Here is a 12,434-nt window from a genome sequence, read left to right as displayed (position 1 = left end):
CGATATTTAGTTAGATAAAATGTAGTGGTAAAAAGAATAACTTACGTGAATTTGGGTATCAATGATTATATATCAGTATTTAATTAAATGTTTTTGAAAAAAAAGAAGTGTATATAATATCACTCTATAATAACCCTCAAATAAATAGTTTAAGTGATAAGAGAGGTAACTTCATATATAAGAGAGTATAAATTTAAATCTTTTTTAATAATATATTAAGAGTAAACTTTTTATTTATCTGATTTAATAATTGTGTGATCAATCACTAAACTTAAAGTTTGTCCTGTTTGGACGGGATTCCTCATTTTAAAACAAAAAAAAAATTACCCCATAATGGTTTTAAAATTGCATTCAAAAATTTTCTTTTTAAAATATTTATCTAAATTCTTAATAAATTTTTGCATTTTAAAATGAAAAAAAAAGGAAATTCTAATTACGTGGATTATACGTAAATTCAATTATAAAAAGACTTAAATGCCTTTAACCCTTAATTAAGAAAAGGTCAAAAAGTGATCAAGACCATCACTCTCTTTTGTTTTGTGGTTCGTTTGTTTTGCTAAATTTTCCTCAGGGTTTTCCATAAGATGAAAGGCCCCTTAAAGATTGTGATGTTTCACTTTAGCCCCATAGCGACTTTCTACTGCGCTCTTGACTTAGTTTCTCGCTTTCACAAGGGTTTTATGCTCTGTGCTTTCTCCCGGTCTCACCAAACAGTTTTCTTTCGATACCGAATTAGAGATGGCTGATGAGAAACACTCTGCCTTCAAACCAATAATCACTCAATTTCAACAAGAAACCACCACTTTGCAGTTACGAGAAGAGCAAGAACAGGTCGCTTCTCTCTCTTCTGTTGCCCCACAAGAATCAGTGCAGTACTCTGATGATACTTCTTTACCCCCAAGACAAGAAGACTCTTTAACCATGGAGGCGGGTTGCAGTTGCTTCAAGAAGGAGGCATGTTTTTGTCGTAAAGATGAATGTGAGAGTGGTATTGACTTTACTGAAGAAAAGCATGAACTTAGTGAAGAATTGTTGGGCTGTATTGACGATAAGGTCACTTCTTGTGATTTAGTTTCTGGGTTCTCCAGTTTGGAAGAAAAGTGGGCGGTTTGTGAGAAAAAAGTGAAAGCTTTTGGTGTGGAAGTTGAAGAATCAGAGAATAGTGAAATGGGCTGTGTTGCTGATTTTGAAAAGAGTCTGAAAGATTCTGTGAAACTTGAAGTGGGTTCCTCTGGAATTCAAGAATGTAATGAAGTCAATGAAAAGAAGGAGCCTGACGTTGGAGGTGAGATAGTTTCTGAATTTTCTGGATGTGAAGGCAACGGGGTGGTTTTTGATGGAAAGATGCAAACTTCTGGTATGGAAGTTGAAGAAACAGGGAATAGCGAAGTGGGTTGTGTCGCTGATTTTGAAAGGACTTGGAAAGATTCTGTGAAACTTCATGTGTGTTGTCCTGGAGTTAAAGAATGTGATAAGTTCAATGAAGAGAAGGGCTCTGAGGTTAAAGTTGAGATGAGTTCTGTTTTGGAAGGTGACTATGAAGATGGAAAAGAAAAGAAATCCGAGGCTTTGTTGGAGGCCAAGAAAAAGCAGTTATTGGCTGAACTGGAAGTTTCATGTCTGGCAAGTCAAGAAGCTTACAAACTAGGGCAAAATAATGGTGTGAAGATTGATAGTGCAAGTGTAAGTGATGTGAGTGGTAGGCCTTCTCTCAAGATTGAAGTCGTTGATACAGCATTGATTGAAACTGTTAGGGTACCTAAAATGATAGAGAGGAACATGAACAAAGGGGAAAAGGAGCAAGAAGTGGATGGAAAGAAGGCGAGAAGATTGAGAAGGAAGGCTAAAGATGTGAAAAAGGCTTTGGAGATTAGTGAAAAGGTCAAGAATTTAACTGGTAATTTGGATGATCATAATGGTGGTTTAAAGAATGGAAAACAGGAAAAAATTATGTACTCCAGGAAGGAGATGGAGGCTTTGAGGTTTGTTAGCATTGCTGAACAGCGAAAAATGTGGAGGGACATATACACTGGACTTGGACCTGTGGTCATGACTGAGTATGATGACCTGGCTAGCTCCAAGCAACAGAAGCACATTCTCTTGAATTTTGATCCTCGGCAGAACCTTTCCAGGAAGCCAGAGGCAGATGGGATTCTTGGTAGCTTTCATTATCTGCTAATTTTTATTTTCCGAGTATCTTAAGCACTACCTGTTACCATTGTGTAAAGACATGCCACTGTTGTTTTTCTATAGCATTATTTTATGTATCTAAAATATATTTGATCTACAATTGCTGATTATGATGATAATTTAGTGTACTTTCTGAATTGATGGTTTAATGTTATGAACTAGCATATATTATTAAATTTATTTCTTTTGGTGGCATTTTGTTTATGATTTTGTTCTCTTTAATGCCTAAATTGAAACAACTGAGCTTTAGTATGAAAGGGGATTGGAGCTAATCTTATTTAGATAACAGTTTCTTCAAGTGGGGAGTAGTTTTCACTGAAAGCTTACTTTAGAGGAACACTTGAGGCAGCTTTGGATGGCATTGTTGCCAAGACAGACTGCATTGATATTCAGCAAATGCTAAGGATGCAATTTACCATTCCTAGCAATTTGTACATTTTGCGTTTGTCAGGAATGGAAACCAGATAGTTTTCTAAACTTTTGGGTTGCTTTTCTGGTAGTTTAAACTTATCAATGAAGATGTTTTTTTGAAAATTCTCTCCAAAAAAAAAATGTTTTTTTGAAAATCAATTTTGGGCTGTTGCTTTAAAGAAAGCTGTAATTTTTATAAGTGCATCTTTGCAGAATTTTTTTTTTTAAATTTCTCCCTTCCGTTTACTTTGTTTGAACTAAGATCTTTGTTCATAATTATTGTATATTGTTATGATTTGCTATTTTATAGCACTGGAATGGTAGTTTTTCTATGACTTTTTCCTTTAGTTTCTTCTTCTTCTTCTTTTTGCTTTTGGAGTCCATAGACCATTTTGAATGGTTTTCCTCTGTCCCTTCTTTGTATTGGGCTAGCTCTTCTTGTGTCAATTTGATGGGATAATTTCTGTTGTCACAGGTGTGGTTGCTGCAAGGGGAAGAGGGAACCATTTCAATATCTTTGTGCATTGAAGAGTGGCCTAGAGCAACCTGCAAAATTATTATGTGCAACATTTTCAAAGTCTCTTATCTGTGTACTTAGCATATGATAGCTGTCTTGTGTACAAATTTTGTACAGTGTTGTACATAGAAAATCTTTCTGTCGATTAGTCTAGATTTTTTGGGAAAATGTGTTGGTGTTATGGATGATAATACATTACATTCATTTGCAACTGGAAAAATGTATTGATGACACTCGTATATGAAATCTACTTTTGAATGTCACATGAATAAAAATTGATTCTTGTATCTAGCACTCTTAGTTGAGTTGATGTTTGATCTATCTGTGGTTTGAACTTCCTAGTTTTTTTTAGAATTTCACAATTGCTTCTAAATTTTCCATTATTCTCAGGGGAAGAGTGTTCACCAAATGTGGATAATGAATCAGTATACACAGACGAGTGCGGTGCAAATGGGGATAACCTGAATGCTGGTTTTAGTACCATTACTGAGGGTGAAGGTTCATGTATGGTTCAACAAGGAGAGTGCAGTGAAGATTCTGACAGTGACGAAGACTATTCTAGCATTCAGAGACCTGCATTTTTGGTTGAAGGTGAGCCTGATTTTGATTCTGGACCTCCAGAAGATGGATTAGAATATCTTCGGCGTGTCAGGTAGCATTCTAAATCCTTACGTAATTCCTTCTCAAAATGCTATTATTCTTCTCTTCCCAAAATATCTAGGTTATCAATGCTTTCTTTATTTAATCTTCTATTTGTAGATTATCCTTCGGAGACTAAGCCCCTTTTCAGCTAGTGATTGAACAGAAGAATAGCTTGTAATTCTTGTGATTTGGTAGAAGGCTGTTAGATACCCAGCCAAACTTTTCCCCAAAACACCAATCAACACAACAAATAAACAAACAAAAATAATTTTATTGATAAAGGGGTAATTACAGTGGATAAATTGACAATTCAAGGAGTCAAGGTTGCCCAATTTTGGCCATTTGAGGCGTTGTAAACCTCCCTTATCTGCCCTAAGGCTTCCCAAAACAATATTCTTTTCCATTTTACAACCCTAAAACTACTCTTTATATACTGAACCTTACCCTCTCAAATTATAACTTGTATCCCCAAAAACCCTGGTTACTAATTTTACCAATTCCTTTGACAATCATCTTGCCCTTAATGTGGGAAAAATTGGAATTTGTTTTTTAATTTTTGTTTTTGATTTTTTGTTTTTGATTTTTTCCTTTTCTTTTTGTTGGATTTTTTTTCCATTTTTTTTTCAATCACCAACTGTCTAGAATTTAATATATTTTTTTAAATCAAAATTTCTCTCTTTTTTTTTTTTCAACTGTTAGTTATAGGATATAATATTTATTTTTTTCTTCGTTTCTCTTCCTCATTGTGTCTTCCTCTGAATCCTCCTTATTTTTTTTATCTTCCTCTTCCGACCATCATCCCTAGCCCTTTCGGTGACTTTCTTAGCATTAGCTTGCACCTTCACCTTCCATTGCTGATTGCACCGTTCCAGCTTTGATTGGTCCTTTCCATGCCGATCTACTTAGCTTGTAGCTTTCCAACTTCCGTCAGGCTTTCTTTGGGCTTCTCCATTCTTAGGTGCCTATCCGTCTCCTCATACCCATTTCAGTGCCTTTCCATCTCTCTCGGCTTCCAACCAGGCTAATTTGACTTCCCTTCGGTGGATTTGCTCCACCTAAGCTTCCATTGGGATTGTTCATCTTCCCGCTGTTGATTTGCACTTTTTCAGCAATGAATTACATACTTCCTTGTTGGAGTCGCAATGTTTTCTCCCCTTTTACAACCTTCCTTTATATGCTAAACCTTAATCCTCTAAAATTAGGAAATGTCCCTGAAAGCCCTAGCTTCTAACAAAGGTTGTCATATTCAATGCTATGCTGGAATCCTTTCTAATGTGATTGTGCTTGTTTCACAATATGATATGCACCGGTTGATAACTCTTGGAATACAACATTCGGGCCAACAGAGATGTTATATTTTTGTATCAGAGAAATTTTCATTTTTGAAAGATGACATATGGGTTGAAAATTAGGACTTGAGTTTTGAGTTTGTCACAAACATGACTTTGGAAATTGAAACAAAGTTGTAACATTGAATCATCAATGCTTGTTGGAACTTCAATTTTCTTCTTGTCTTTGATGGTCAAAAAAGCATACAGGGACCCAAAGCTCTGAATTGGTTAGCTGATAGAATGAAAACAAGACAGAAGATAAATAAAAACAAGTAATCTTCTGTGTATATATGACCACTTAGGCACAATCATATTTTGGGTTTTCTTTCAATTCTGAAGATCACATATTGCCGTAGCCATTGCACTTCCAAACGGGTAGTTTTTTCCAAGCAAGATGCCGCTGAGGGGTTAGGATGCTTTCATATGTAACTAAAAAGGCAAAAAGATTAAGAGCTTTTTATACAACCGATTCCAAATAAGCTGATCTGGAATGGTGTGACCGTTATTGAACTTGTTTATGTACTGAAAATCAATGTTTGGCCTGTTTGATTGTTTTTCTTATTTTATTTCAAGATTAAATTGAAACATGTATGATGCATTTTAAGGTTTAGAACTAGTGGCTGTGCAATATGATCTTTTATTGTTGCTTTTGTTTTTTTGTTCGAAGTTTGCCAATTTCTTTCGGATTCTCAGGTGGGAAGCTGCTCACATTCCAAAAGTGAAGGTGGCAAAGCGTGATCGAAGCAAGCCTTCTAAAGAACAGAGTGTTTATATGCCCCAGATTCCTGATATCCCATGCTGTCCAGAACATTTAATGCCTTTGAAAGAATGGGAGGATTTGTTTCTTGCTGACTTTTCAAATCTACGACAGGTATGTTTCCTTGGCACCAATTTATACGTGTTATGTTATTTGCGGATTGCAAATGATTTGCTTTACAACATTGAAGGAATTTGATTAAAAAATGACAGCAGCTCTGCTGGCTAGTTATGGTGAAGTCTATTATTGATATACAAAATATGCCTAAAAGACAATGACTATTTTTAACACATTCTCTTCCCTTTCTTTGAGTAATGATTTTTTGTCTAAAAAATGCTATTTGAAGAAACCGACAAGGTTCAGGTTGGTTCTTGAGTGAATGAGGTAAAGAAAAATACCATAGAATTCTTTATTCTAGATAATTTTTCAAAACACTTTTTACTTTGAAAAAAAATTTGAGAGAGAAAAAGCTGAGGTTGGTTTCCTTGTCTAATGGGAGAATGCAGAACACTATACTTATCCGAATTTTTCATTTTAATATCAGGTTGTGTCAGCTATTGAGAATCCAGGCTCTCAACTTGCTGGTAAACTGCAAGAGATGATTGTTTTTCACCAGAAGAATGAATCCTGTCAGCTCTCTGAAACTGACGAACTTCTTTCCTGTCAGTCTGTTGATAGTTTCAGCCATGAAATTACTGCTGTCGAGCGATCTATGTTAAAATCTGAGGAAGATGAAATTTCTCCGTGCCATCAAAATCCTATAACTTCTCAGAGTGATGATTCTATCAACCTCCCTACATTGTCTGCAATTCTGAAGATGGATTCGGTAGCGCGAGTATCAATGCTGAGAAAACGCATAGTGTCTATAGAGTCATTGAGTGCATTGTCCTGGACTGATAGTGTGTGGCTATATTCATTGTGTGCAGCAGTGGATATTCCGCTTGATGCTGACACTTCTGCTGCTCTCCGGAGTCTTCTCCGGAAATGTGCCAGTCTGCGAGCTGGGAAGTCCGAACTGGATGATGAAGTTGTAATGCTGAATATCTTGGCCACAATTTCTGGCCGATATTTTGGGCAAGCTGAAGATTGAAGATTCATTCATGACTGTAGGCAATGAAACTTTTTCTATATATTACATATTTTCCTCAGATTGTAAGCGAAATCCATGAGAATTTTGGTTGAGTCTCTCCACTTGCTGCTTGTGTTCTTGGGACACTTTGAACTATTGGTGATTTGGGTTGAAGATTATTTTTTTTAAAATTATCAATAGTGTAATTATTAATTGTAACAAAGGTATGTTTAAAGGACGTTACGATTATTTTCTTGATTGTTGTTGATGTTTAAAAAAGTTTATGAATTAAATGTTAAATTGTGGATTTTAGGTGGGGGGTAGGTGTGCATGAGATGATTATACCTGTGTGTTGGTTGTCACGTTAGTTGAGATAGATAGCCTTACATTAGTTTTAAATTAAGTGGCATACGACTGTGTGTAGGGTAGGCAGATGTATGGTGTTTCGTGTTAGCAATTTTAGAAAGATATATTGTGCTGACTTCGGGATATTTGTTATCTCCAAAATGAGAGCAACGAAACCCTAGTAAAGGAGAGATTAAAAGAGTGACTGGCAGGTTTTGCAGTGGCTAGTGCGACGGACGTTTCTGGTGAGCAAATCAACTGCCGAAAAATAGAGAAGGGGGGCTGTTGATCAACACTAGACCTGCGATTATTGGGAAATAGGGAAGTAGGAGATTCTCTTCCGTGGCCTATGATTGCAATTTCAGTGGATTGAGGATTCTTTCCACTGCGAAATTTTGCTTGTTTTTACTGGTATATGAATGTTGTGATTGAAGAGTTGCTGGATTGTTTTATTGAGGAAGGATTGATATGTGACTTACACTTTGATTACGCGGTTTGATTGTGAATGTGTTCCAAGGTATTGTTAAATGGTGGATTAATGCGTGCAAGTATGCCTAGTGATGATTGAATAATTGTACACTATAATCTTTTCTTCCATAAACTTTTACTTAAGGCAGATAAAAGAAGGCATGGAAAAGGAGGAAAATAAAAATAGTTTGATGATGATAAATCGTATAAATAGTTTGATGATAGAATGAGGGCAAAAACACATCTCATGTTAACAATTTCACAATTTTAACAATGACTCGCAAAAAATGGTGTATAAAAATAGAAGACAACTGATCTTCCAAGTATATGTGGGAAAATTCTTGTGCCTGTTCATCATAGCCTTGACCGAAGAAGGAAAAGTCATAGTCTAGGAAATGAAGCCAAGAACGTGAAAGACTTCTGAAGCCAGATCCCTAATTTGGTTCTCAACATACTTTCTAACCCCGTAAGGAACTCATAGGGTAGTTTCCAATTTTTCCAACCTCTCATCCTGGCGAAGAATCTCATTCAACATACTTTCTAGATGATCAATCTGTTCCTTGAGTTTTTCAATATTTTCCGTGTTAGACTAAAGGAACTCATAGAGTTTGCGAATCTAACCACGTAAGCACGCATTTCATCATGATGTTGTAGACATTCATGACAAAAGACAACTTTTTCATCAAAGATTCTTCTTTGGTCGTAAACTATATTGCATGATCGCCTTAAAATTATCACCAAATATCATAGCAAAACTCTTAGGAAGATAAACATTATCAAATATTGATATCGACTGCCAAAAGGTTTTGTCATTGAATTATTGCAAAAAAAATCCCACTTGACTAACACTGGCTTGCGTGCTATTTTCACGTGTTTCAAATTGTGATTGAAAATTTCCTCTATTTCCAATCTGAGCTCCATTTCCTACATAAGTAATATTGAACCTATGATAACATTGTAGTGTTGTACGGCCATTTTCCCACAGACTTTGAAAATCACTTTAGGTTTATTGAAACCTCTACCTCTTCCTTGACTATATTGCATGCCTTCTTGAATTTTGCAAGGTTAAATGCTTTCTTTTAAACCCAAATTCTGTAGAAAAGGTTGAAAATTATGGTATTCCTTTAAGACTCATGCAATTGAGAGTTAAAAACAACTTCTACGATAATACTGAACTGAAATTGCATAAATTTCTAAACTTATTATAATAACTTTTGCATAAATTATTTAGTTTCCACCTTGCATTCCAACGCATAAGAGCTGTCTTTGACAGGTTTCAATATAAATATCACAATTTTGGCCTCAGTTTACTTTTCATTACATATTTCCTTAGACCTGGCATATGAATATTATAAAAATAGTCCTTCCAATCCAAGCACTGCACGTCAAATCCAAAACTCAGTTGTTCTTCTAAAGACATGGCTTCCCACAATTTGTAGGTATCGCTGCTTTCAAACCTAAATATACAAAAATTCAAGAAAAAAACCAACTAATTATAAAGGCTAATTCATAATTTGTTGGATTTATACTTTAAATCAAATAACATGCATGTATGGTTAAACTTGTAAGTGAATTTTTGAAATAATTTAATTAAAAGATCTGACACTATCTAAATATGCTTGCTCAGGTTTAAAAAGAAATCTTACCATCGAGAATATAAATATGGTTCATAAGTCTTTATCATGTCTATAATATGCTCTATTTCCTTGGATAATTTTCTTTCGTGTCCTACAGAAACATTCGCATTTTTTGGGATACTTTCTTTTAAGATATGTGAGAAGATTTCTTCCAACGAGCTAAGAAATTTGACTCTTTTAATTTCCACTTCTTTGCCCTTCATGTCTTTGATTGGAGAGTACTTGAAATGTTCAAAACACATATCAAATATGAATTTCAGCTTCACTGGGTTTACTCTTGAAGATGTAATGTGGTAGACGTTAAGCTCTTGTTTCCAAGTAATTCCATGCTTTGCCATTGCAGAAATAATTGCATTCACAACCATATCAACTGGAATCTGCATTATTAATTCATTTCATAAGTACAATAAAATATATGATTGTAGGATTATCTTAACGTACATATTCATAAGGGAAGACTATTGCTAAGACGAATCTTAAGAGAGGATAATTTCGAGATAATTGAAAAAGTATAGCCTACTTCATATTCGTCATATGAAGTAGTACATAATAAGAAGAATTCGTATACTTACTATGTCTATGACTGCCTCAGGGTTTATGAAGGCAGGAAGATAGCCTTTGCCGTCAGCTAAAATGAATGGGTCAGCCATTCTAAAGATCATATTCAAGACAAAACTTGAATACTATCTAAAATTTCAATCCTCAATGTCTGGTCATATCTTATGTTGAGTTGGCATGCTATCGTCTGGGTCTGAGTCATCAAATATACATCATAGGAAGGATGTAGTAAAAATTTGAATACGAAAGTTGTAAGGTATAATCTACTACATATAAATAAAATAAAAATTTTGAAAGGATTACCTGATCCCTTGTAACCATCCAGGGTAAGGCTCTTTAAAAGTGCTTTCAATAACACTTGGACGGACAATAGCAACTGGGATTTCTTCTCTGTTCTTATCAATTAATAAATAAACTACTTCATTGTTTTCTACTCAGAAGCAAGATTTAGTTACCAGTTGATATATATGTATGAAACAACAAAGTTTCTTGCACTTCTTTGCAAAATCAAGTACTCGAGATGGCCCTCTTGTGTTTATGCTTACAGCTACATCAAATCTAAGTTGAGAAATCCAACTATCAGTATATGTAAAATTAATGAACTTAGATATCACCAAAATCAATTAGAAAGTATAAGGAGGAACCTCTCATCGAATGTCGTATTGGCTGCTGAATTTATGATTACGTCTACCTCTTTTGCTATTTCCATCATTAAATCAGGATTCATACCAAGATTTGATTCGCCAATGTTTCCGGGAATGGGAACCACCTTACTTAACATGAAATCTTGGTAAGATTTCCCATGCATATATCTCACCAAGTCGAATAGATTTGAATCTATTATCTTATTCATTATAAAAAGAAATAGTAAATTTGTTAGTCTAAACAGTAGGAAAACAGATATATTCATATATTTTGAAAGAGTTTTGTGTTATCTGTGTAGAATTTACTTCAGTTTTTATTCTTTCTAATGCAGCTTCTTCGTTTTCTGCCTTGATCAAGAGATAAATCTGGGAAACGTTGGGTGCTGCTCGTAATAGCTTCTCAATTATGGCTGAAAATTAAAAAAACATAGAATCTTATATAACAAATCTTATATACAAAATTCTACGTAATTTTATTGCCTAATTTACCTTTGCCTAGGAAACCAGTGGCACCTGTAACCAAATAATTCTTGCCAGGAAGAAACTCAAGAATGCCAATGCCATTCTTACAAGTCTTCTCTATTTTATTCTGCGCTTGAAGGGAGAAAGAGCTCATGGCTTCAAATGAAAGAAGAGCTTATGCTGACAGTAAGGAGACTGAAGAGCTATCTTTATTTGCAAGTTAAAATGGAGGCACGATAATTCTTACATATAATTCAGCACTAATATAGGTTGGTTCCGTGGCAAGGAAACATACATAGGCTTCCTTGCGCATTAATTTTTCAACAATGGAAAATTAAATGAAGTGGGCTTCACCAAAACTTGCAACTTGCAAAGGTCGTAATTTCACCGGCGTCTGCATATTATTAATTTGTGTATAAATAAGCTGGTTGGCAGGGAAACATACACTGGCCAATACAACATTCTTCTTAGATACACCTATCTGTTAACTTTAAAAAATCCAAACATCCACTTATTTGTTAATTTTTATAGTTACGGTCAGGGATAAAATCATAGTTTAATAAAAATATTTAAAAAAATTTAAAATTTATTGCATTCCCCCTCTTTAGGTTTAAAAATCTAACAATTTCATCCCACCCAAAGTTTGAAAAATGACGTTTACTCTCCCTGACAACTTCTCTATCCCCCCAGTTGATTATTTATCTTTTTTTCCAGCCAAGAACTGAGCCGAAGTGAACAAGATGAAGAACCAGAGAGTGTCGATCTATCTTTGTGGATATTCAGCTTTGGTTCTCCTTCTCCATTTTTGGTTGTTATGGTTTTGGTTGGCTTTGGTTCTCCTTATCTGTTTCCACTCGTCATGGTTCTCATGACAAGAGCACAAAACTTTGATGATAATATAGGTTCGATGCTTTCTGGTTCTTCGTCTTCCCCACTTTGGCTCACTTCTTGGTTGAAAATTGAGATAGATTGTTAACCGAAATGGAGAGAGAACGTCACTATTGGCCTCTCCAATCGTTGGTTGTGATGATTGGAATAATCATAGGGAAAAATGGATATTTTTCAAACTTTGGGGGGTGAATTATTATTTTTAAACTTAGAGGAGAAATATGATAAAATTTTAATTTTTTAAATTTTTTGCTAAATGACGATTTTACCTATGATAATAACTGTAAAAATTAATAAATAGATAGATATTTGAGTTTTTCAAAATTAATGAGTGGAAACTTAAGAAAAGACTAATCTTTGGGTGGGAATAAGTCCTTTGAGTGGGAATAAGACTAATCTTACCAAATGGTAAGATTATTAATTTAAACATAAATAATAATGTCCTATTAAGTGATTTAGTGTTACTTATCCAAAATTTAAAAATCATCCAACCACTTAATGATGATTCTTAATAT

General features: G+C 34.7%; 2 protein-coding genes across 2 annotated transcripts; one reads left to right on the top strand and one right to left on the bottom strand.

Moving 5' to 3' along the window:
* Window positions 1-643: 643 nt before the first annotated feature.
* LOC123220732 lies at window positions 644-7,172 on the top strand. The gene is made up of 4 exons (XM_044643296.1): window positions 644-2,158; window positions 3,509-3,770; window positions 5,785-5,962; window positions 6,393-7,172. Exons 1-4 carry the CDS (start codon window positions 739-741, stop codon window positions 6,936-6,938), a joined length of 2,406 nt encoding a protein of 801 aa, XP_044499231.1. The 5' UTR covers window positions 644-738; the 3' UTR covers window positions 6,939-7,172.
* A 1,846-nt stretch (window positions 7,173-9,018) lies between these two features.
* Window positions 9,019-11,185, bottom strand: LOC123221404 (fatty acyl-CoA reductase 2, chloroplastic-like). Its single transcript, XM_044644259.1, has 8 exons — window positions 11,059-11,185; window positions 10,876-10,979; window positions 10,570-10,769; window positions 10,381-10,483; window positions 10,229-10,329; window positions 9,940-10,018; window positions 9,590-9,744; window positions 9,019-9,187 (listed from the first exon to the last, which is right to left on the bottom strand). Exons 1-8 carry the CDS (start codon window positions 11,183-11,185, stop codon window positions 9,019-9,021), a joined length of 1,038 nt encoding a protein of 345 aa, XP_044500194.1.
* Window positions 11,186-12,434: the final 1,249 nt, after the last annotated feature.

The sequence above is a fragment of the Mangifera indica genome, chromosome 7 (genome assembly GCF_011075055.1).
Source record: "Mangifera indica cultivar Alphonso chromosome 7, CATAS_Mindica_2.1, whole genome shotgun sequence".
In the NCBI taxonomy this organism is placed as follows: domain Eukaryota; kingdom Viridiplantae; phylum Streptophyta; class Magnoliopsida; order Sapindales; family Anacardiaceae; genus Mangifera; species Mangifera indica.
The sequence above is the reverse complement of the archived record's forward strand: the minus strand, read 5'-3'. Positions and strand labels throughout refer to the sequence as shown.